At 41.3% G+C, this 25,759-nt stretch overlaps 1 protein-coding gene across 1 annotated transcript in view; it reads right to left on the bottom strand.

The window, feature by feature from the left end:
* SORCS3 (sortilin related VPS10 domain containing receptor 3) overlaps positions 1–25,759 on the bottom strand; it is a 266,957-nt gene that overhangs the window by 55,669 nt on the left and 185,529 nt on the right. The window contains exons 7-11 of the mRNA XM_071446466.1: positions 18,987–19,105; positions 6,675–6,764; positions 4,619–4,798; positions 2,683–2,829; positions 2,130–2,232 (exon numbers count right to left, since the gene is read on the bottom strand). Coding sequence (XP_071302567.1) covers positions 2,130–2,232; positions 2,683–2,829; positions 4,619–4,798; positions 6,675–6,764; positions 18,987–19,105 — 639 coding nt within the window. The remainder of the gene's footprint in view (positions 1–2,129; positions 2,233–2,682; positions 2,830–4,618; positions 4,799–6,674; positions 6,765–18,986; positions 19,106–25,759) is intronic.

The following is a 25,759-nucleotide window of genomic DNA, read 5'->3' as shown; positions in this document are numbered from 1 at the left end:
TTTCATCAGTGCTCAGGATATGGGCAATATCATACTGTCCATCTACCTAATTTTCTTCTCTGACACCAGCAAGAGTCACCAACTGTTTTAGATGAGGCTGTAAGGAAAACTTGATGTGGGCAACCATAGAGAAGGTCAGTCTATAGGGACATCCAGGTTCAAGAGGATAAATCTACTGTTCCAGTTCAAAAATCTTCTTAGCCCATTATCTTATCATGAGTGGAAGTCCTCAAGAATTAGACACTGATTTAAAGGTAGCAGTGTAAGTTTTGTATCATTATATTTTAACCACCAAAATGGAAACTCCAAATTTTCCAACATGGATTTATAGATGGAGGCAAGGAAAGGGAGTAAAGAGGCAAGAATTGATTGTTATCACTTCATTCTGTCTTTCTGTGCAAAGCTATTCCATTATTTCCTTCATTCTCTTCCTCTAGTTTCAGCTGCATGCATTTAAACCTCACAAAATGTAACTCCCAAACAAGTCAAGAGGATTCAGCAGCTGTACAATTAGACAATAAAACATAATTCTTCCATTTGCAGGAATCTAACCTCTGTCCTGTACCAAGTGTCCAAGTTTCCAATCATTGCTGGAAATGCCTCACTGTAAATGAAGTGTTTGAGCAGCAAACACTTGAGAGAAAAAATTGCAAAGCTTATCCTTGAATACATTCAGCAACATGGTGAGATACTCCTGCTGTTGAGAAACTGGCTAGTGGAAACAGATGTGTATATTCCCAACAGGTAAGGTTTTTTCATCTACAAAGCAGTAAGGCAGAAATTATATTCTGCCTTTTAAAGGTTAATTGTTAGACTGGGAAAGCATTCATCCCATGCACTGGCAGTTTGAAAAGAACCTAATTTACTAACAATTCAGATCAATGCCTAGAATCTCACAGTCCTGCTGCCTCTATTTGCTTCCTAAAAGGTTAAAAAAAAAAAAGCTTTTGTAATTACAGCATCATGAGTAGGGCTTGTTCCTAAGCATCCATCCAGCAAGTGCAACCTGCCAGGAGTGATGACTCTACTTGGCTATGCATGGGGATATCTGGAGGTTTGAACCAAATTATCTCACTTCATTTGGCCTGGATCAGTGAACTGGAAATCACATGGCATTTCCCTTGTTGAGATATAAATGTCATGAAGGGAACCCGTCTCAGGTTCTGCCTCAGTCTGGCAAACACACTGAAGCACAGAAGGACATGAGAATGAAAATGGTTGGAGGAGGTAGTGTAAATTCATGCAGACAATATGCTAACTGCCCACACTTGCAGGCCACTGCTATGCTGAACAGGACCAAGGAGATAAACTGAGCCTTAAAAGAACAGTTAAGCTATTCAGACATATTTGAGTGTAGTTAGGAGGCTCCATTTGAAAACACAGACCTGCCTCCATGGCTCAGAGGCCAGCTTTCAATAGCACCAGCCATTCAGGAAGCAGTTTGTTAGCCAGCAGCTCCCACAGAGCTGAGGGTGGTTGGTAGCCCCATCCATCCTGTAGATTAAGTACAGTGGCTCTGCCACTGCCACCATGAAGTATTGTAGCAGGCTGTCATTTAAACAACACAACCTGCCAGAGCACTATTTTGCAGAACAGCCCACAACACCAATGGCCCATGCAGTGTTGATTAAATGCTGCTAGTCTTGCAGCAGTACAGAGTTAAAAGTAGGTGCCATGCACAAGACAGGCATCCAGGAAGCCCAGGCTTCACCTGACAGGCTCTGTGACAACTCTGTGCTTGCTACTCAAAAGGTGGGACTTATTGACACCTCCTAGGACTGCAGCCCTTGGGTACTATTTTCCCTCATGGCCCCTGCAGCAAACAGGCAGACATGTCCACTGGTTGTAACAATATGAGTGGATCTAGTAAAGGCACTGGGTAATGGCACCCTGAAAGTGTGCGCTTAGATCTGCAAATGGATTATTGTAGAGCAACAAATACCTGAAATATTTTTTGGACTTGGGGCCATATGCCTTCTCCTAGCCCAAAGCAAATGGGAGTTAATGTGAATTAGGTCAGCACTTGCTGAAACAGAGCTGAAAGGTTTTACACCAATGGGGAATACCTCATGTACTCTCAGGCTCCCAGGGAGGTATGGGTGAGCAGTGAGAAGCCCTGATGTTCTTACCTGTGGCCACCAGCAGCCCAGGAGCTGTCTCTTTGCTGGAAATGCTCCCTGAAGTGTATGGATTCTCTGAGAGCTGCAGGCGCAAGTGCAGTGAGCAGAAGGGCTGTTGACAGAAAACAAACAAAAGGCAGAAGCTTTAATATTCATCAAATTAAATATCAGAGGAACCCTCGGTGACTGCACACAGATGCTCTGATCCTTCTGAAAATGACCCCTTTGCTCTTAGCACACATGGGTCATATGTTCCTTTGATGGATAAGCAGGAACCATGCACTACAAACAAGCATGTCTGCCCTTGTTTTAACAACAATCTGACTTAGAGCACTTTTCCCCAGCAATTTTCTTATTCTGACTTGAATTCTATTAAATACATCAAGAAAGATGGTCAGAATTTGCCCTTAAAACCTACAAAAATATAGATAAAGAAATTTACTGAATTCATTTAACACACAGAAAGTCAAGAGAGAAAAGATGGGAAGTTTTGTTAACCTAGTGACTTCAATAAGCAGCTCTGAAGGAGTCAGTTGTGCCTTGGAAAAGATCTGCCACTCACCAGCTGGCAAAGTACAGGATCCCCTCTTAGATCAGTGTCCGGTGCCTGTAGCAAACGCCAGTCTCTGCCTTTGTTGTAGGTAATGAAAGTCTTGATCTGGTCATCCACCTTCCTGTTAGCCAGGAATATGCCTTTGATCCCTGCTACCTAGGAAAAAGGGAGAGAGATGAAAAAAAATACATCGGAAGAACAGGCCAAAAGCAATGTCCATCTGAGCACTCTCAGGAGAGGAAAGCCTCTGTAAAAGCAAGGAAGGCATCTCAGTCAAATCTTAGAACATCAAATGGCACTAAAGGAATATCTTGCAAAGCTGAAAGGTCTTGTGTGGTTTCTCTCTTTGGAAGAAAGAGACAAGGATGGTCAAAGAGCAAATCCCTAGGAAACAGCCCACTTTTGGATTTCATTGAGTTCTTGCAGATATGCTGATGATGATCTTGAAGGTGCAGCATGCACCAGGTCACACTTGTGCTCTGTGAGCTTGGGGATGGGGTCTGTCCCACTGCCTCCACAGACTGCCAGAACAGGGGAGACAGATCACATCAGAAGTGTGGGATCTTTTTGTGTACCAGAAAAAAAAAAATCAATACAAAAGATGGGAATCCTGAACATGCTGTGACACTGATGTTTTGCAAACTTGATTTCTTCGCTTTCCTTCCACATCCAAATTCTGACAAATCAAGCCAGTTGTTTCAAATGTTTTGATTTTTGTCAGCAGAACCCATTCCAGCAGAATATGGTCCTGTCAAAACATCCCCAAGAAGATTTCATGTTGAGTCTGGTCTCTGTTGCACAGCTGTGAAAATGAGACAGGAAGAAGAAATTTTCTGCAAAAATCTGCAACTTCCTGGCAACTGTCAGGATGCAAATCCTTCTACTCTGAAGCCCCTGGAGTGATACTATTCTTTAAATGACTCTGTAAAAATTTATTAGCATTTAACAGTGAAAAGTCTATGATATACCACTGGGGAGTACACAGGTTTACTCAGGAATGTGCGACAGTGCATGCTAATTTTAGCTGGTTCATCATAACAAAGAAATATACTTTTTCAGAGGCAGGAAAATATATTTAACCAGGTGAAGAAAAAACATAAACTCTGTCCTTCATACTAATCAATGTGTTATTTGTGAATTTTTCCTCATTGACTTAAACTACCTGGATTTTTATAAACTAATTTATTATATTGCTAAATGAGCATTATTCTGGCTGAAATAATAAAACATATAGTCATAACATCTGCATGCAGCTGCAAGAACTTTCTCTGTGTAACAGTAGTAATCAGTGGGACCTGATGCAACCATTTCTATTACTATTACTCATTAGTTGTTTGCTGCTGGCAAAACACTGAGCCCTGCATCTCAGCAGATCTTCCACCCAACAAATAATAACACAAATAATAACACAAATAATAAAGAAGCCAGGAACTGGAATTGCTCTGAATGCACTGCTGCTGCTGGCCAAGGCTGACAGGCTTGGAAGAAGCATGAGGATGGAAGATAGTTTGGGGTAGAAGTTGTCCATCTGTCATCTCTGGGCAAGTGGCACCTAAAATTTTTGGTTGTAGTTCACAAACTGTTCAGTGCTCATGAAGGTGCAGTCCAGACTCCCTGCCTGTGAGCAGGTGTCTCTAGATGCCCAAGGGAAAAAAGGTGTGTTTAGTCTTTCTATGGATATCCACATTAGATGAGAAGGATAATGGTCTTCCCTTTTGGAAATGACACTTAGCTAACTAGTCATTGACTTGAACCCAACCAGTTGTTGCACCTATAGCAGAATAACTGCATCTGTTTCCACATGAGTCTCCTCAGCATCAAATCCAGGAAATGCCTCAGGGCAACCCTAAAACAAATGAAAATCCTGGGAGGTTGGTAAGAGATTTACACTTGCTTGAACTAGCATCCCATTGCTGCTGTTTGCAGGGTGACCTTTACTGCATACCTCATAAAGGTCAATGACAATATTCCCCTCCAGTCCTCGGCTGCTTTTCACATTTTCCAAGGCCAGGGTGAAGTAGACCCCTCGGGTGTCGGAGATGTACAGGTTATAGGTGTCATTCTGGTTCCACTCTTGAACAGCTGCAAACACCTGATTCTCATCTGTGCTGATAATATGCATGTCCTGTTAAAAGGAGACAAAAGGCCTGTTACTGAGGATCTCTGTATTTCTTTGCCCTTCGGGACATGTAGTAATTACCATGAATTATGAAAGAATGGAGATGGAGCATGAATTATAGGTATGTTTAACAACTTTCTGTTAGAGCAAGCCAATAAATTACCAGCATTGTGACTTTTCTGCATTTCACTTTTTAAATAATCACCAGCTGGGTGAAGGGTTTTTGCTTTCTTCATTTTTGGTACCTTCAAGGAATTTCATCCAGTTTCATTTTTTATTTATAAATTTGTATGTCGGTTTTATTACTCATGGAAGATTCACAGCCTTGGAGCCTGGAGTCTTCATAGTCACTAAGCATCATATGGCACCAGGCTAAAAGCAGTGATAATTTTCATTCTCATGCTGAAATAATGGGCTTGTGCTTCCAGCTGGCAAGAGATGGTATAAAAAACCTTGGAGTTCACATTTATTTGAAAGTGAGGTATAGGTATCAGTTTGAGCTACTGCTGATAGTGATTTTTAATAACACACTTTTCTATTGAGAGTTTATCTGAGATAATTATCCCACAATATAGGGGCTATCAAATAATCCACCCACTAAATTTGTTGGATTTCTGCTGCTGACCAAGATACAGAAAAGTCTAACAAGGGTTTCCCCATTTAGTTTTAATATCAAAGATATTTGACAGTGCATTTTCTTGGTATTATTTTAAAGGGGTTCATGGAAATTACTTTCAGGGTGGTGATGAGTATTGGAGCACTTCATTCTTGCTACTATTGTTGAACAAACTGACACAGGTTCAGTTAGAAGCAAAATGACTCTGGTTATATGAGACTCCATTTATCTATTTGTACCTACTTAAAATTTCTCTAGAGGCCAAGAGGCCTTGATTAATTCCTTGCACTCTTTCTGCATCAAGAAATCATAATTCTGGAAGTCTCCCAAAGGATGGAGTGACCTGATTTCAGGAAAGAATATCTGGAGGAAGATCAGCTCAATATCCTCATCGTGCCTAGGAGGCATCTTAATCTTTTGTGTGAGGTATCTAGATGAAAAGTTAGGATTGATTAAATTGGGGCTATTTCTAATAGACCTAACATATCCTATCGGCATGAGATGGGGAGAAAAACCATTTGAGGGCCTAATTCTATCCCAGTGAGTACAATCAGTGGGAGATTTGCAATTTCCCTCAACAAAGGAAGACTAAATCAGGAGGTTTGTTCTTGCCCAGAAGCTGTAATTCCTTAAAGATTAAGGAGGTACCCAACCTACTCCAACAGTGTGAAAATAAAGCAAAATGCCCAATGACTTCCATCTGTTTTTACCAGTTGCAGTGGAAATATTGCATTACCCTGGTGCCAACCTCACACACATACAACTCCAGCAGAGTTCATTAATCTGCACATGACAGATAGTTATTACTGTACAGCAAAAATATTCTAGTAACTACAGGCAGCATAAACAATCCTCCTTTACATGGCTCAAAGACTTTTCCATGGCACCTAGCCTTAAAGTACTTCTGATCTTTAAATTACAAAAGTACCCTGATTTTATAGCATGCAATTCTAAATCAGGGCCACCAACAAATCTGTATTATTACAGGTCATTTTCCTAGTCCTGTGGCAACAATATTTTTGATACAAAGATATCATTTGCCTTCTTAGCCACCTCAGGAGCTGCTGGCTCATGTTTACCTGCTGTCAACCAACACCCCCAGGTCATTTTCCACTGAGCCACTTTCCAGCCACTCTGTCCCCATCCTGTAGCACTGTGTGGGGTTCTGGTGATCCAAGTGAAGGACCTGGCACTTCACCTTATGGAACCTCACATATTTGGCTTCCCAAGAGATCACATGTCTATGTTCACAAATGGTGGACTCACCTTAGGAAGGGAGTATTTGGGTAATTTGATCTGTGCAAAAGGTTCCCGTCTGTATGACACATAGTAAGTTGCTCTTCCACCAGTTGTCACCTATGAAAACACCAAAGAAAGTCAGTGATGACCCTTCTGAGACACTCTGTGATGACACCTCTAAAAGTGCTTGTCAAGCTTTCTTTCAGGTGTATTTTCTATGTATTTTCTATGGTACAGGTGTATTTTCACAGCCATCCCTAAAGGCATCTGGGTAACTCCAAAGAAATCACAAACCTGAGAGGGATGAAGAATTATTTAAGCTGTGCCATTGAACTTTCCATTTTGTCTCTTATGATTCAAATCCAGTGTGATTTTAACATCTCAGGAAAAAAAGTGCTAAGTGGGAGGAAAAGGAGGATCTGGTTTCATCACGTGGTCCAGCTCAGTTACCTTGGGCAAGTAATTTAAAGTCTCTGTGCTTCTGTTCTTCCCCTGTAAGTAGGAGATAATCCCTCTTTGCTGCTTCTCAGCCTTGTCTGCACTGTAAGTCCCTTGAGGCCAGGATTGTCTTCCAACAACCTTTTACAGTGACGAGCAGCAGAGATCCACACTAGCACCATTCACTGCTAACTGTAAATGTGCTCTTGGAAAGCTGGAGCTAAGCTCTTAGATGCCCTTTGTCACTATGAAACTGGTTTCTCTGAAATTATACTCTCTGAAAACGGATGTGCGTGGGGGGAACTGATAGACATCCAAATCTGCAGTTTTATGGACTGAATGAACTAAAGCCTATGCGAAAATGCCATGCATCAATGAGATCTAACACGGATAATTCGTAAAATATGGGCTCTAAAACCTGTCAGGAGTCACTTACTCTTGCTGTAGGTGTTCTTTCTGGCACCATCTCAGACCTGGCTAAAACAAGGCTTACATCAGTGAATTTCCTACATTCTGATGGTTTGGCAGTCTTGCAGGTCTTAAGATAAAATAATGCACAAAGCACTTGTCTATTGTACAGAATATCACTTGTTGGCTCCTTAGGTTTCCAATAAAGCTAAGAGAAAGGTCTTAGATTCTCTCCTAGATATACTTCCTTTATCTGACAGTGATATTTGAGAATGAGCTTACATAGAACATTGCAAGAGCATCAATTGTATTCTCAGCAATGATATCACCTCTAGATAGTGGCTTTCTTCCCTGGAGAAGCTGCCATCTGAAGGACACGCTATTATTGGTCATGAAATTTGATATCTAATCAACTCAAGGTTTTCCATTGATAGTTTGAAAAACTGGAAAGAAAGGGAGGTTTAGAAGTAGGACCAGCTTCTACACTAAGACTTCCCCTTCAGATTTTTTCCCATTTTTACTTGTAATGTCAACAAAACTGTACTTAGCACCCTCCAGAGAAAAAACAAAACCAGCTACTATTATAGCACACATGGCCTAAGGTCATAAGAATGGCCTATATGACAGCAAATAAACTCTATACAGATAACATTTAGCTAAAGCCAAGGGTAAACACAAACAGGAAAATCTAAAGCAACTTGTCTACGGACCCAGAACAAGCCAATAGAAGAGACAGGGAGAAAACAGCAGTCACTGGACTGTCACTTCATGGAAAGTGCACTGGCACAGCAGTGAGCATTTCAGGGTCCTGCTCTGAGTTGAATCACTAGGCTGGGACCTTAAAGATCATCCAGTTCTTCCTTGTATCTAATCTAATTCTACCCTCTTTCAGTTCAAAGCCATTCCTCCTTGTCCTGACACTCCATGCCCTTGTCCAAAGTCCCTCTCCAGCTCTCTTACAGCCACTTTAGGTACTGGAAGGTGCCTTAATGTCTCCCTGCAGCCTTCTCTTCTGCAGGCTGAGTAAGGTCAGTGAGTGCTACTTCTGAAAGATATATTTCCCATTTAATACTTCCACATCAAAATAAAATTTTCACAGGAGAGAACAGACTGTGCAGTTGATTCATACTGAGTCCAGCTGAAAGGCAAAATTCATGTTTGCAGTAATTTTATATCTCTTGACTCCACAAGCACTACTCAAAGGATTCCCACACTTCTAGATATTGTCTAAATAGCACAGAGAATATTTAAATATCCCCTCTTCACTTTCAATATTTATGGCCTCCATTGGAAACCCCAAATTCTCAATTCTCACATGAACTGAGTATGTCCAGTGACTACTTGCTAAGAACCCTGCATTCAATATCCACATCTTCTGATGGGCTGAGACATGGTCTTCAACTTGTAGATGAGGACATGAATAGTTACACATTTTGTAAATGCTGTGATGACCAATTAAGATTGGGAACAGTCCAACAATCTTCCAGTTAATCCAGTGAATATAGAGTGGCAAAAATATCAAGGGGTGATCAACTTCCACTTTCTGTGCCACAACAGGTTCTACTAGAAATCTGCCACACTCAAAAGGCTTTACACCATTATTTTGGCTTTATCCCACTGAAAACTGGTACCTGGAGGGGCTTTGTTTGAATTACTTGTTTGTTTGTTTGGTTTTTAAATGCAGGAAGTTAGGATTAAAATACTGTTAAAGTTCAGTATGCAATAGTTAAACTCCCTTTCAGGCTCCCACCTGGACTAGGTCACCTTGACAAGGTTTAGAAATAGAAATATTTGAGGTTTGTGGTCTTTCTGAGCCAGTTAATACGAAGCCACCCACAATTCTGTTGGCAGGAGCTGTGTAAGCTTTTCCCAGCCAGGGTCTCATCTTCGCAAGATTTACATGCACAGTAATAACAGTTCCAAAAAAATGATCAAGCCTCCAATAAAGTTTTGGCAAGCACCGTGGTACAGAATGAATTTTGGAAGGCCCAACTTAATTTATTTTGATGAACTTTTCCTTTTCCTATGAGCAAATGCTCCAACACTGTAAATCCCAGAGATCATGGCAGTGTTTTGCCCTCCAATGCCTCCTTTCAGTTCACATTTGATGAATGTCACCCAATTATTTGCTGTGAGCTCATCTGTCATGCTCAGTACAGAATTAGCTGGGTTTGTCTTTTTCTTCCTCCATCGCTAATGACTGGATCATTAATCTGTTTTCCTGGATTTCTGCTTTATGTGTTTAATTGGGCTTCTGGCCAGTAGAAATTATTCCCATGGACAAATGTGTTTGTCATTAAACACATCTGTCTTTCCTAACCTGTGTTCTTTCTTCCTCCCTCCACTCATGAGGTACTACTTTTCTTTAATATTTCCACATTCAAGACAAAAGTGTCATCTAATTTACATCAGCTGGCACTTAAGAAGAGAAACATGAGAAATTTCTCTTTGAAAGCCCTGAAAGTCTGCATATGTTGGCTTATTCCCCCTCCTGACCTGTAATGAGACAGAGTGCATCAAACATAGAAGAAAACAAATACGTTCACAAGACTGCAGAAAATTACATAAAATTTGTCATGGAATCTATTTATCTCAGTAATTTCTGTGACATGTTTAGGAACACACAAAGCCATTTCTCATGTTAATGATTGAATAAGATTATTTAAAAGCAAGCTTTGAAGCTTGCTTCCTTTTATTTTTTTTTTCTTTAGATTGAAGTTCATCTTAGGCAAAAACACCTTCTTATCTAAAAGAGTTTGGAAGGCAAGCAGAATGAGTTAAGAGGTCTCAGACTGTAAAGAAGCCCTAGATGATGTGGGGAATTGTAGATCACTGTGTATGAGGCCTCTTTATCATCTTCCTGGCTGGCTTATGCTGGGACTTATAATCTCCAATGTAAGGCAGATATCAATGGAACAAACATGAAATTACTAAATCTCAGAAAGGCCCCTGGGCTAAGGAGGACCCCATCTGCCTCCTGCTGCTCAAAGAATTTGCAGGAAAGTGAACAAAAAGCTCACAGAACCAAATTTTACACTTCTTGTTGATAACTAAGTTCTTAATAGTATATAGTTGATGTTATTTTCAAAAAACCTCTCACTTGTTCTCCAAGGTGATTCCCCTGCTTGTGGAGTTCCCCTCCTTTCCAATAACATCAAATGAGCTGGTATCAGTGTTGTAGCAGCATCCTGGATCTGTGTTCTCCACCTCCATTGGGAGCCCTGGCATCCCTCCACATTGCTTTAACTTTAGGTTCCCTTCCTCCTTCTTGTGAGCATAAAGTCCCCCAAATCAAATTGTGGATTTAAGCACAGAAGAGTCATGGCAAGTTCAGCAGGCAGGCTGCTCCACTGACACCCTTAGCAAGGGATTTTGGGGTTCTTCAGAGACAGCCCTGCCTAGGCCCTGCACAGGTTTGTGAGTATGAAAATTGAAAAGTTGTGCCTCCTCTCCCAAGCCTAACCACAATTCCAGTCACAAGAGGTTCAGAAGATGAGGAAGAACATGAACCTAGTGTAATGCTCTTCCTTCTTGATTACCCACTATGACCAGGAAAAGCAATCTTCCAGATATTTCTGTGTAGTGAGGTTCTCCACTGCCTTAGCATAAATTCCATCATGACAGGTACCATCCAGTCTGAATTATCTCCCTGTGATTTTCATTAACATCATGCCTTCTGCACAGCCATTGAACAATATGCAATTACCTGAGTGTGCTGTGCTATTTCTGTGCATAAAGCACTCTCAAGTTGCCTGGTAAATTCAGCAGACTTAGAAAACATGACACTCTTTAGAGCATCACACCCATCAGAGAAAATTGGCTGTGACAAAGCAGCATTTATTATACTGGCCCAGTCCCTGTTCAGCTCCCTCTCCCCTCATAGCAAAGATGACACAGCTAAAGGACAGAGTAATCTCGAGTAAAAGTATTGCATTTGTTTTAAAAGCAAATCCTGCAGAAAATGTGCAGTTACACCAAAACACAAGCCACATTTGAGCTGCAGGTGCACATCACCCACACAGAAATCAACTTATGAGAAGAGCATAATTGTACACATTAAAACTCCTTTTGATTTCAGAGGAAACATATGAGTTTGCCAAAGCAATACTTTACATCTTCAGCTGATCAATCAGACAGCGTGATGGGAGGGGAGAGAGTGATAAAACAAAGCAGATCACAAAAAGCCCTAGAAAGAAAATCAATAAAAAATAAATAAATAAAGGAAAATGTTAATAATTTTTTTTTTATCAAGAGATGGTTAGGCTGAAGTTCCAAATGTGATATTTGGCACAGAAAAAATGAAACTGTGCTAGAAATGGATGAAAAGCACCCAGCAGTGAATAGGGAAGTAGCTAACTACTTACTGCCTGTCTTGCTTTAACAAGAGCTTTTAACTAGCACGTGGGATGCACTTTCTTTCATCTGTATGGATTAATTTCCCCCACTGGAGTGCTGTCCAGCATTTTAAATAGGAGCGAGAGGAGATCAGCTCTAGCAGGCATTATTCACCAGTAAAACAGGTGTAATCGTGTTCATCATTTAAACGTCTTCATCCTATTAGTTTCATAATAAGCTTTTAATGATTCCTTCAATAAAAGACTCAAAGACCAGCCCCTACAAGCTGGAGAGTGCTCCATTGTCCCGCCAAACCGTTTTCTCTACCATCGATCGCAAAGATAAAAATCAATCGTAGCTAAGCAGGGTGAAGTTAAAAATAAATTGCATGGATTGATTTCTGTTAAGACCTTTGGCTCCTAGTTAATGGAGGAAAAAATGGAGGAAAGAAATTTATATTTGAACATGGTGTATTTCGTTTCTATGAAAATAAAGAGATGGTTCTATACTGGGAAATGAACATTTAATTTCTCCCCTCTATCCTGTTTCACTGCTGAGAAGTCTCACATTAATTAAAAAAAAAAAAAAAAAAAAAAAAAAACAACAAAAAAAAATCCCCAAAAATAACAACTTTCTTGATTCCTAGGGAAATTTGCCACTTACTTAAGTTTTTTAATTGATAATTTGATAACCAAGGTCAGGAATCTCTATGAATTAGCATCAACTCAGCTGTGGCTACTGGTTGAAGCCTATTCACCTGATAAATTACTTCAATTCAGCAAATATGCTCATTTAGCCTATTCCTAAATACTCAATAAACTTGAAACATACACTCATGTCCTCCATAAGCACTTTCAAGTGCTCCTAAACAAGCATAGTTACAACCAGTAATAATATTAAACTACTTCTCTGAGCTGGGCTTAGATATATGTAGCTTCTAGAATCAGGAAACTGATCCCCCTCTATAACACCTCAAAGAGAAATGTCCCCCCCACCTGAATTCCAATATTATAAATAATAAGTATTTTTATTTCTACTGAGGCTGTGGAAAAAAAGGTTATTATAAATATATCCACCCTGATAAACCAGAAATTGATTCAAATAAAAAGAAAGTATATAAATGCCATTTTGCATCAAATTACTTCAGCTGAAATTTTTGGACACGCTCTGATGAGACACCAGGCATCCAAACAAGGAAATATTATCCATAGGTTTTGTAAGATGTCATCAGTGATTGTGGGTGAATACTGACATCTGCATATGTTTTAAGGAAACTTTTCTGATGCAAAAGAAGAGTGAAATGGTTCAACAGATTTTGGCAGAAGTGTTTGTTCCTCTGAGCCAGAGGAGTTATTCAGATGTGCACTGTAAGACTCCCACTCAGCTGCACCCACAACAACCTCTGGAGAAATTCTGGATTTGCTCCTTTTCACTCCTGCCAGTGAGCAGGCTGAGAGGCTGCCCTGCTGTGCAACTCCCTGAATTAGGCAAAAGTCTTCCAAGTTCAAACTTACTTCAGAAGGCGAAGAAGAGCCAGATAAAAGATCAGTATCACAGAAGAGCATTTTCTCTTGAACTTTTCACTTTCCATATGCAATTCCTACAATTCCTACAAGAACTGCAGTTGCGTCTACACTGCTGCATGCACAGGATGTGAGTAACCACCATCCCTTGCTCCTAAATGGCAACACCACAGACCCCACCATAGCCAAGACTCTGTCTCTCTTCCCAGCTGCCCTCAAATTCTTTTCTTCCTTCATCACATCAACCTCAAAACAAAGGGCCACCAAGAGAGGAACTTGGCTTTTTGAACATGGGCTCATCATATGTCCCAGGACAGCCTGAAGGAATACAGACTCAAGAGAAAGATGGGCAGTTCCCAGGGTTCCCAGGAGACTGAATCACAAATGAAATGGCATAGAAAGAAGACAGGAAGGAGAAGTAGAAGCAGGGGCCAATGAGAGACAAGACACTTGAGTTTCAGCCTGCAGCTAAACACCTTGATAAATTATGCCATGGGATGGAAAGGGGAAGTGGTACGCATGCTTCCACTCTTTAAAGGCCTTGGAAAGTGATAAGGCACTGCACATCAGCATGCCTTCTGATTAGTGGTGCAAAGCACTTCCCTTTTAAAGGGGAAATGGGCAGGATCTGAAGCAAAATGCCAATCCTTTTCAAACTTTGCAGGGATCATTCCTTGTCCTTGTGAGATCACCAGTCAAAGAGAGATCTGAGAGGGTCCATCTCCAAAGGCATTTGTTTGGCCTGTATCACCCCCAAACCCAAACCAGGTATCAGCTGCTAAGTCTGAGGAGTCTTCCCAGTGGTGTTGTGACTGCTATGGAAAGTGCTGAATGTCTGAGCTACAACTCAGAACAACTTCAGCTCCTCTCCACTGGGATAGCAGAGTCCGCAGCATCCTGGAGAAAAATAAAGACATAAAAAACCACCAAGACAGGTATTGATCACCCATCCACACACCTCTGCACTTACAGACAGCTCAAATCAAAAAGGCCAAAGTAACCCTGAGGGTCTCCAAGTGCTGATAGAGACAGAAGCGTGAGAGAGGAAGGGGGACAGCGATAACTGCATGCCAGACTGGACTGGTAGGATCTCTGGGGGGAAAGCCACAAGCAGAAGGGTTTACACAACACAACAAGATTAATAGGGGGATAGAAACATGAGACCTAGAACTACAGCTGGGGAAAAAAAGAAAAAAAACAATTTTGAGAAACCAAATCCTTTCTCATGTCCCTTAGGATCTTGTGAATATGCCTAAAATCTCATCTGTCCTTTTCTAACTCTGTCAGTTCCAGCTCACAAAAAATACTGTCTCCCTGTAAATTTTGTCCCATTGACATCCTTAGGTCACCAGCACTGTAACAGCAGTAGTGCCAGCAGTCCTCATGTCACACATTCTGAAGAGTTCCACCACTATTTCTGTCCATCTCCTGATACCCAGGCTTCTGTGGACACAGTCCTCACACGGGTGAGCACTGGGAATGTCATCCCTCTCCACCAGCAGCCAGGCTCATCCAAGGTGGGAGTCCAGCCCCCCAGAAGAACCACTGAGCCAAAGGCACAGAACCTTTGGGCAGCCAGGAGCAGCTCCTTTAACTTAGCAGTACTTAGCTCTCTATGGCAGCTATGGGTCAGCCCACAGGAATGCTGCTCTCTGCAAAAAGCACTGCCCCACAGCAAAGCTGATTCCCAGGGAATGCACTGCCCTATTCATGTCCCTTGGGACCCCTCAGACCCCCCTAAAACAAGCAACACTGTACTGGGACTTCTGTGGCCCAGACTCTCCTCACTGCCTGAAATAAGCAGTGACATTTGCTCATGCTTTCCCTCTTTTTCAGTGGAAATTTTTGATCTGTTGACAAGGAAACACACAGATCATTCCTGATCCTCTCTTTATAGAACCAAGCAGCACTGATATTATTTGTTTACTTGTAGGAAAATAAAAAGGTTCTCTCCAAACAACACCATCTCACTCAAAATAGAATTTCCTAAAAAATAATCAGCATTTTCATTAAAGCCTATTTAATTTTCAACACTTTTCAGCTACCTGAGCAATTCCATTAGAAACCCTGATACAAGACTTGCTTGAAAAATACCTTTCCCAGAATTCCCTCTGTAATTTATTTTTTAACAAAGAAATTCTCCAAAGTATCAGTATGCTAGACTCATCCCAAATGACTATCCCTGATCCCCGTGTCTTATAATGTAGGCTCTGCAGATGGGAGTACCATCGCAGTTTAGGTAATTGTCAGGAAATCACATTTTTTAGACAGTTGTAGGTTATGTTTGCACCTCAGTTTGGAAAGTGATATTGCTTCAGTAACAAGTACTCACTGGAGCACAGCTATGTAATTGAACACCACAGACATGGACATTAAATGGCAAAGTTGATCATCAAATTAGCTCCTTCTGTTATAGTGCATAAGTCCAGACATATTTCAATGTTTTCTCACTAATAAATGACTTGTTTTGCAAGTTGTATGAATTTTAAGTATTATTAATGAAAGAAGATTATGATATTGGCTCCTGGTTACACCAGAGCAATACTGTGAACACAATGAAAACTCATACATGCAAGAGAGGGTAAGAGTTTCTCCTAATATATCAATTTATGCAGAATTATCCAATCCAATCCCAGCGACATGATAGACATCCTTAAATAACTATTGATCAATCAAATAGAAAATCAGTCAATAAATTCAGTGATCACCTACTGTTTTATTCATAATAATTCTTCCTAGTCTCTCTTAGTAGCTATTTCTTTCTTCCCTCCACATTACCTTTTACATCTTTCCTCATGGGCTATGTTATTTATCTCTTTTGCCTGGCAACAAGTGCCAGTCTTTTCAAACTCTCTTCAACAGATAAAATTTTCAAGCATAAGATCATTCTCATTTTCTTTCTTTGTACTGTAATTCTGAAAGATCCTTTCAGAAGTGCTGCACAACAGGAATTGTTGATTTATAATGGCATCATAACGTCTTCTGTTTTCTTATTTCCCCTATCCATTATGGATCAATGTATCACATTTGCTTTGAGTGCAGTTAAACAAGTTAATGCTCCTCAGGAATCTTACAGTGCTGGCCTGGTTATCATCTTGGTTAGAATGGATATTCACTGGTAAATAACTATGTAGATAATCTAAGACATTGATATCAATAGCTGGAATTAATCTTCCCTAATTTTAATTGTCAAAAATTTTGGGGTTTTCACTAAGCTCTACTTAGGTTTCTTTCCAATATTAATGAGAAAGGTATACTCAAAGAGGCACCTAGCTCATGTTGAAATAGGTGAAATAAGAGATAAGGTGCCCCTGAAGGTTTCAATCGCTCTAAGATTAGAGGAACACTGACTACAGATTTAGAATAAAAATCTACTGGTTTAATGACAAAAGTTAAAAAAAAATCCAAGTTCCTCTCTCCACTCCAAGACATTAATTCTGATTTGTTCCAGAACAGACATATTAGAACTCATGCACCAATGCTTTATGCAGCTATTAAACCTCACCAAGTTCTTAACATTTAATTTGATATTTATTTATTCATCTCTGTCTAATATATAAAATTCTAAAGACCTGGCTCCTACACTTCTGTCCAAGATTACCCAGACTGAACAACATGCATGAGACACTGCAAGCAATCTGACACATCCCATAATAGGCAGCAATACCACATGGTTTGTGAGACTAATACACCCAGGACACAGCCTACATATGTACCAAGCAAACACTCTGCATATCCATTGACCATATCCTGGATTTAACACACCTTCAGCTAAGAGTGAGCTGGGAATCTGAAGTGCCTGCGTGTCACTCGAGCTCTGCGTGGGCTCAATCCCTGCCCAGCATCTGCAGCCACTTACAGCAGGTGCTGAAACCCTGCCAGTGTGACACAAAACACAGGGAAAGGGATACACAGCCTGGGAATGGAGACTCTCCTGCCCAAAGCAGCAGCAATGTTCTGTGTGTATATTTAACAGCTTTTAAAGTGTGGGGATGTGATTTTCAATTCAAACACCCATTTAGCTATAATAAAACCTTGCTAAGAATAGTCAAGACACTTGAGTATTACATATACATACATGCATGTGTTTGTACACACACACACACAGATTTTTTTTAACTTGAAGTTTTTAGAAGCTAATAGCCTGAGCTGCTCACTGCTGATTTGAGGCAGAGGAATGCACGCACCAGGCCCATGTCCTCAACTGTGAAATCAAAATTCTAAACAGAGCAGCCTTATTTTGACACAGATGAGAGCTGTGGAGTGAGAAACATCTGTAAGGCCTCATGCTTAAAGAGTTGGATGTTCCACAACATCCTTAGCCACAGACATAAACCACCACACACAAGAGAGTGTCTCTAAAATACTCCTTGGAGAGCAGAGCATTTATTGATTGGAAAGCCATTGCTTTTAGTCAAATCATGACTTACTAAGTAGCAAAAACTGAATTCACAGTGTTTTCTAGCAGTGGATCTCCACTGAGGCCAAAGGAAGCAGTAGCAGACTGGGTTTCATGGGGGGTTGAGGGGAGTTGTGGCTCCCATTGCAGTAGGTCATCTCCAGAGCAGCACACTTCCCTACTTTCAGAAGAAGTCTGCCAATCTTGCTCAAACACATGCAGTTTTCATCCTGTAGTCCTCCCAGGCCACAGAGATCCAGTCTTCCACCTAATCCCAGCACAGTCTTATCAGTCTTCCCTCTTATAAGAAAGTCTGACAATAAACACAGCAAATCTTTCTCATAATTTGGATAGAGTCAAGAAAAATACTCAAGGAAATAAAGTAGGAGCTTAATATAACCCAGTCTTATTCAAAAAGGGAAGCATGAGTCTTTTTTGTAACACCTGAATCCAGTCTTCATCTCATTTTGCTCCCCCTGCTTCAGCATTGGAGGAAAGCAGTTAACATCACCATGTCTGTAATTTCTGTGTCTCCTGAGCTTCCTGCAATCTGGAATCACCACAGCCTGGCCCCCAGTTTTCCACCAAATGGTACATCTTCAGGAAGTGTTCTTCCAGACAGTACTATTCATTCTCAGGCTTCCACAGACACAAAATTTAGAGAGATGGCTCTGTTCCATCCAGCCCATGTATTCTCAAAAACTCTCATAGTTTCTCATTTGATTTCTGACACTTTCTCCTCATCTCCAGAATCATCACCAACTGACAAATTTACAGACATCTTTCACTTTGAAGTTGCCCTGTAACAACTTCCCTCAATTTCTCTGCTATTTTACCTCCTGCAACAAATTTTGGTTCACCCTTTTAGCATTACTTAACTGTCAAATCAGCATAAACCTTTCCAATTGCTAAAATAATCATTCACACCTTTCCTTTGTTCTTCCCTGTTCTCCCCAGTTCATTTCTAGTTCCTTTTTATTTTACAATTAGCCACACAAATTGCAAGTAGTGAAATTCATGGACCCTTAATGAACAAACTTTAAAAATATATGATTCAAGGCAAGTGATAAGCAGGGAGATCAAGTGCTGTATCCCAGACTACAGAGCCAATACGGGATGGACTCTTAAGAACTGCAGTCCCACATGCTTATCCTGAGAATATCCTTAGAATATACCCAAAGAAAAAATCCCTTATGCAGGCAGAATTCATGTCCCATTTGCAGGAAGCCAACGTACCTGGATGAAGATATATTCATCCTGGACAACCAGGGAGCTGACGTCGATGGAGCGCGAGAAGGGCCCGCTCCTCTTGGTCTCGGAGCACTCCTGGATCCGACACGTCAAATAGTGGGTGTCTGCAAGGGGAGCATGGGGACACATCAGAAATGCCCAGCTAGGAGCCACTTGTCTGTAAACACCATCAGCAGCTCCAAAGAAAGTCTTATCTCCAACTAGGGAGATGTTATTTCAGGATCTGCCTCCAGCCTTTGACACTGTAACTGCTCTCTGAAGTTAGGAGTTCACCACACTTCAACATCGGCCATTCCCTGCCCTGTTGTGCAGACATCCCTCAGGAGACTGAAGTACAAAACCCCCCATCAATGGAGGGTACCAACCATAAATGCATCAGAAAGCTGCTGATGAGACCAAATAGAGCAGAAGCCACCCAGATAAAATTCACCAATTCCTACACCCTTCTGGAAATCATACCCCTGTCTTCCCTCTGAAACCCCCTAGCCTTGTTGATTGGTTTTAACTGTGGTAGTAAAACACAAAAAGGGAAAAAAAAAAGCCTAAATCAACACTATTAAATTTAAGTTATTTTTCTGTGAAAATCACAAGCATCTCCCAAAATTAAGTCTTTATAGCAAACATAGGCTTGGAATGAAAATGCCACGGCCATGAAATAGCATGAGAAGCTGAAGATTCCTAACAGCAGTTATATGGCCTGCAAGAAGGATCAAATGTTTCTGTCTGGAGAGAGGAACAGAAGACCATCACACTAATGGGATCCTGTCAGGCCTTGACATTGCTTGAGAGGAGGAACAGGACTGGGAGAGGAACATGAAAACAACAGAAGAAAAAGGCAGATATACAGAAAGTTAGAACAAGAAGAGACGTGCTCACCTCCAATAAGTTGGGAGAGGTTATAGGGGGTTAAGCATTATTTCACTCAGGCTAAGAAAAGGTCTCACAAAACAGAACAATGAATGCATTGTGTTTCTGGATGTGTGTAATCTAAATATGCCATCTCTGCTTTTCAACTGCTCTTCTGAAAACTGCAAATTAGGAAGAAAACAAAAATACTACTAAGATGACAGCTGGAGTGATAAAAGGGTCATATCTTTTGCACTCTGGCACTTTACAGGCCTCCTAGATTCAAATGCTTCCTTGCTTTTCTGCAAAGGGTGAGGATAGAACATCAATGAAGTAAACAGCAAGTTTGTAAGGGCTGGGGTGAGCCTTGTGCAGTGATTTTAGTTCACAATAGAACTTTCTGACATGGACCTTGTCAAACTGAGCTCAAAATGATAAAAGAGAAGTTTAAAAGACAATCACTAGCCCAGCAAAGCTGCTTACAGGATTCTCCATCACAAAAATAACCTGCCTTGTCCTTGGTCTGTGTCCTTCAAGTTACAGCAATATGTGGGGCAGTGGAAAGATTTGGGGGCACAATTGAAATCCTCTGAGATTCAGCCAACTGCCTTCCCAAATTCTAAACCAACATTCATAGACTGATAGTTTCCTCTTTTAGTCTTGTCCCAGCAACACTATTAAAAATGCAAAAAGAATGCAAGTCAGAGTCATTAATAATTAGACTAATAATTACTAAAATACTTTTTCTAAAGGAGTCAGAAACCACAGCCAAGCTTTAATCTAATGAAGGTCCATGCCCAACCACCCTGTGAGTGAAGGTCCCTGTTTAAAGGCTGCAGACCTGGTTCTGGGTTGATGCACCAGGGATTCCAGGTTAATAAGGGCTGAGTCAGAGCAGTCACACAGGTCTGGTGCAGTAATGAAATCGTAGTCCCACTGAGGATGCTAAAGCAGCAGAAAATGTTGCTGGTGCCAGCTCAGAGTACTGGGCAGTGATTAAAGTGGATGGTGAAAAACACCTGACATAGAGACAGTGCCAATAACCAGAGTATCAGAACTGTGCTTTCTCCCAGCATAAAATTCCAGCAGCAGCAGCAGACAGGTCAGACTTTCAGCTGGCATAAATTAAAGTTCTTCATCAACTGATATACACACACTTGGCCCAGAGCTGCTATTTAGCTCCTCAGTGTGGAACCTAAGCCAACCTTGCAGTGGATAAAAGCAACTTCTCAGAAAACAAGAGGGTCTTATGTGCTGCCATGCCATCCAAAGAGATCAACAGCAGTGACTTGCTCTTTGAGGTAGCTCTAAAATTAGGCAGAACAAGGAGGAGAGGTCAGGAGTTGTATTTTTAGAAGCTCATTCCCTCCAGTACGTTCTCCCACACAGTCGCCTGGATATTCTTATCCTTCCAAAAAGGGGATAATTTGCTGCGGCTGAGTGACAGAATGGGAAGAGGAATAAAAACCTGTCACAAATAAATGCAGATAAATCACAAGTGTTGACATGACAACAAGCTTCCTGCCTATTGGGAAATGTGTCATTTTGAGTGTGTTACACCAGCAATCAAATATAGTCAAAGAATGGCACCTGATTAATATTCACAAGGAGATGGTGGTGGAGAAGGGGGGTAGCTCACTACCCACTTTCCATTTAGTCTCTTTTTTTATTTATTTTCATATATTTTACAATACAAGCCTATTAAAAAAAAAACAAACAAACACAGACACAAATAATATATCTTTAAACCTCTCTGCTTTAGGATACCAGATAAAGTTGTCTTGCTTTTTTCCTGCTTCCCCAATTTTTTTTTTTTAATCCATTAAAAATCAGGTAAAAAATATAGCAGCATCCAGTTCTGTTCCCATTTGTGTGTAACTCGAAGCAAGAAACAATCTCAAGTCCCTGCTCAAGCTTCTAAAATGTGCTCATTCACAGAGCACATCTTCTCACACAGAAAGAACAGGGTCTCTCAACAAAAGCCTCCATTAAGAGAGAAGAGGCCATCCTAACTTCCAGGCTATTATCAGCCTCTCCTCCAGAATGAGGTAATTTTGCACCCCCCCTTTTGGGCAGCCACAAGGTTAAAGGACATTCACCCAGAGGGGCGGGTGACATGAGACTAAGCCATGCCTCCAAAGCCTTGCTTACCTTTCACTGGGAGTTGTATTGTATAAGGAAGGTTGTTTCTATCTGGGCACTACTTCCAATTTATATATTGTCCTATACAAGACCAGAATTAAAGAGTTCAGGTGTTCTGGTTTTCAGGGTTCTTTTAGCAGGCTGGATTTTTTGTTACTTTTGGGCTTTTTATAATGTTCCACTGCAAAATGAGTTGAGAAGGGCTCCCTACTTCCCTGCCAGCATTAAAAATTTCTCATGCTTATAAGCAACCCCAGCCACTTCCTCAGCTCATCTGTGAATGTGGCAATATGGGCATCAAGCAGCCTGGAGGGCTTGCTGCAGCTCCAATCCCAGCGTCCATGCCTCCGCACAAACCCTTCCCACCTCCCTTAGGATTAGGGAATGGCTTTCACAGATGTACAGCCATTTTCCAGCTGAGGAGCCTGAACCACCTCCTCATTGCTATTTAACGCAGCCTTCCATCTTGAGATTTTGGAGTGTATTTTTACCCTTTTTGAAGTGACAAAACGGAAACAATTTCTTGAAATTGGAAGGGACAAACTGGTGAAATAAGCCAAGCTACCATGTCTCATCTTTTCCATGCCAGCTTTGGCAGGAAGCAGGAGCACAAGAGGCTCTCTCCCCAAAGATGTGGGTTCCTGAAGGGAGGCAGTGAAACAGTCAAAGCTGTTGTGCTGCAGGCTGCAAAGGGCCAACTTGTGTGCAGGTGACTGTGACTTAGACACAGGACAGAAAGCCCTGCCTCCCTCCTGGGATGGCTGGCCAGCATGGCTAACAGGGAAAAGGGCAGCTGATACAGACAAGCTGCACTGGCAGGTGGGCTCAGCTTAAATCAGGCCCTGGTATCAGGCAAGATTTAAAATCATAGCATTGTGAAGGTTTCCATGAGAGGGAGAAAAACTCACTGGCCTCAATAATTTTTCCTCCAAAGAAAAAGACATGTAGACTCTCGGAATTAGTTCCCCTGTTTTATCCTTTTGGTTAGCTTTTCTCCCCTCTTTTTCCTATAATTCAAATCCTGTTTATTGCAGTGTATATATGTGAGTGGGGTGAAGATTAACTCACTGAACATCAGAAAGTTCAATATATCCTTCCCAGGAATGCTGGTGGGTGCTTGTGTCAGTGTGATCATAACAGTCCCCTTGCATCCAGCCCTGTCCTTGCTGCTGCCTATTACACTCTGGCAGAAGGCACAATGCCCAAGGCTCCTACATGGTTTTACAATTTAAAAATGCAAGCCTCGATTATTATTCTGCTACAATGACTCTGCCAAGATGTCGAAAAAATGTGAAAAACTTCATCTGCTACAAAAGATGGGAACAGCTTGAGATAAGATAGGCGCTGGAATTATCAGCATCTTGCAGTATTTAAGGAGACCAGGCACAGGGGCAGATGGGTTTTTCAGAGAAACAACCATGACTGGACAGACAAAACCATGTGGCAAGATATCTTGAAGGACAGTCACCAGAGAGGTGAACAGGACTGCATGCTCCCAGATCCATAAGCTTATTGATAGCCCTGACTCATTTATGGATGAATGAGATTCCAGCGTGCCCCACCACCTGTTCCCAGCTCCAGAGCTCCTTTTAGGCTCCAGAGTCTGAATTGGTATTAGATGGGTTCTTGAGTCCCATTAATGCCAAAAGGAAAAAAAATTAAAAAATTTAAAAATCATCAAAATCAGGAGTCTAGTTCTAAACAGCCTTTCAATTCCTTCCCCTCCCTTCTCCACTGCTTTTACTCACTATTTTTTTTTTTAACTTAAAAACATGGAGGAAACTGAAGAAGAAGAAAGAAAAATGCCCAGTCTAGGAGAATCATGTATCTTTCAAGCAGCCAGTGACATTGAAGGCAAGGATTCTCCTATTTGAATTAAACTAAGCAATGGGAATACTTAAATCTACGTCTGTTAATGCATCAAATAAGTGACTGAGCCACCAGAATGACCTAAGAGGCATTAGAGAAGCCTTTTCTTCCTTCTGCATAATGCTGAGGAAAACTTTCATCAGAAGCTTTCTGATCAAGAGGAAGTAACTGAAGAGCCCCATTTCCCAGCAGGTGTAAGTGCCTCAGCTATTTCACTGAGCACATGAAGGCCCAATTTGGTTGCAGAACTAACTGGGAGGAAAGTTCAGTGCCCCATTCCTGAGCACCCAGAGCTGAACCATATCACACTGGGGAAGTCAATAGCTGTGAGGCTGTCATTTCTTTGTAACACAAACTAATATTGTTTCAAGCCTAAGAACCTCTAACTGGAGCAGCATTGTTCTTTTGTGCTGTGTTGGGAGAGGAGTCCTTTGGTGCAGGCCAGCAGGGCCAGCACAGCCCAACAGATCTGGGATGGCAGCTGCACTGGGGCTGTTTTGCTGACACCACTGGCCAAGCCTGGCTTCCAGTGAAACCCTCAACACCATCAGCTGCCAATTTCAAAATGCTGAATTTATATATTAAAACAAGAACAAAGAGCAAACCCCTGAGCAAACAAGACCTGAAGGAAGAGAGCTGTCTTTAAGCTGGGGATACATCTTTCAAACATTTACATCCTTGACATATCCAATATTCAAATAGCTGGGTGAGCAAGTTTAAACTTAGTTTGAAAACAGACTCCATCAGCACTTTGCTTGCTTACTTGGGATTTTTTTATTTGCATTTGACCACTTCTCCCATCATACCTGTGACAGTACACAAGCAGCAAAGGCACTGAAGATGCCTCCCTACCTTGTCCACCCACCTGTCGGCCTGTTTTGCTTTTTCCACATATTCAACAAACAGCTGTCACCCCTGAGCTGTTATTGCCTGGTTATTTATTCAGCTGCCATCAATAAATAGCAGTGGGAGGCCAGTGAGTGATTTTAGAACATCCACAACCTCAGAGAAGCCATCTTGACAGACAGGAGTTTGTTCACACATCTGGCCTACGCAGCACTTGACTAAAACAGAGATAAGTTTGCAACCAACAATAATGAGGCTTTTTTTTTCTCCCAGAAATCCTCTAACTCCTTAATCCTATGCTGTTTTTCTATACTGTCCCTGCACCAAAATGGGACACTTGTTCCATTGCTCCCATTTCCTCACAGTAGAGTAAATTTCCACATAAGGAGCAGATGCATTACTATGCTACAGTTCCTGTGAGAAATATCTAACACACTTCAGAGAGAGTAAGTCAACTTACTTCTAATACCATGCCTATGCTGGAGATTGACTATGTAGGAATCCATTCCACTGCAAATGTGACTAGATTTATTTCAGTGAGGAGTGAAGAATTTTTTTCCTATTTCCTGCTTCAGATCCAGGCACCTTTTCAAGCCTGTAATATGTTGGTATGGAACACTATTCATACATTATGAGCAAAACTAAAAAATACTTTCAATACAAGACAAAGGGGAATAGGGACATTCTGGCTGGAGGGCAAGTCTGGCTGCAGGTAATTTCTCAGGTACCACCTAGCTGTTCTGAGCACCTCTGGAAATGCACAGAGGTTCCATGGTACAGTGCTGGTAGCCCAGCTCTTTATGATTGATGTAAACTATGTGATACTGAAAAAAGCTAAACAGGGAACAGAATAGATGGGTTCTTATCCCAACAGACTGTGCTTCTGTCCACCCCCTCCACAGACACAAGCCCTGCAGCCCACAACTTTCCCCTGCAGGCTCAGGATAAGAACATCACATCAAACCCCATGACCTACATCTCCCCTACCAATTAAAATGTAAATGGGGAGGTAAAATGGATGAAGTGGATTCTCATTCCCACTCCATTCTTGGCTC

The sequence above is a fragment of the Agelaius tricolor genome, unplaced genomic scaffold (genome assembly GCF_023055355.1).
Source record: "Agelaius tricolor isolate 1412-34295 unplaced genomic scaffold, bAgeTri1.0.p SCAF_22, whole genome shotgun sequence".
NCBI lineage: Eukaryota > Metazoa > Chordata > Aves > Passeriformes > Icteridae > Agelaius > Agelaius tricolor.
Note: the sequence above shows the minus strand (reverse complement) of the source record. Positions and strands in the feature narration are given on the sequence as shown.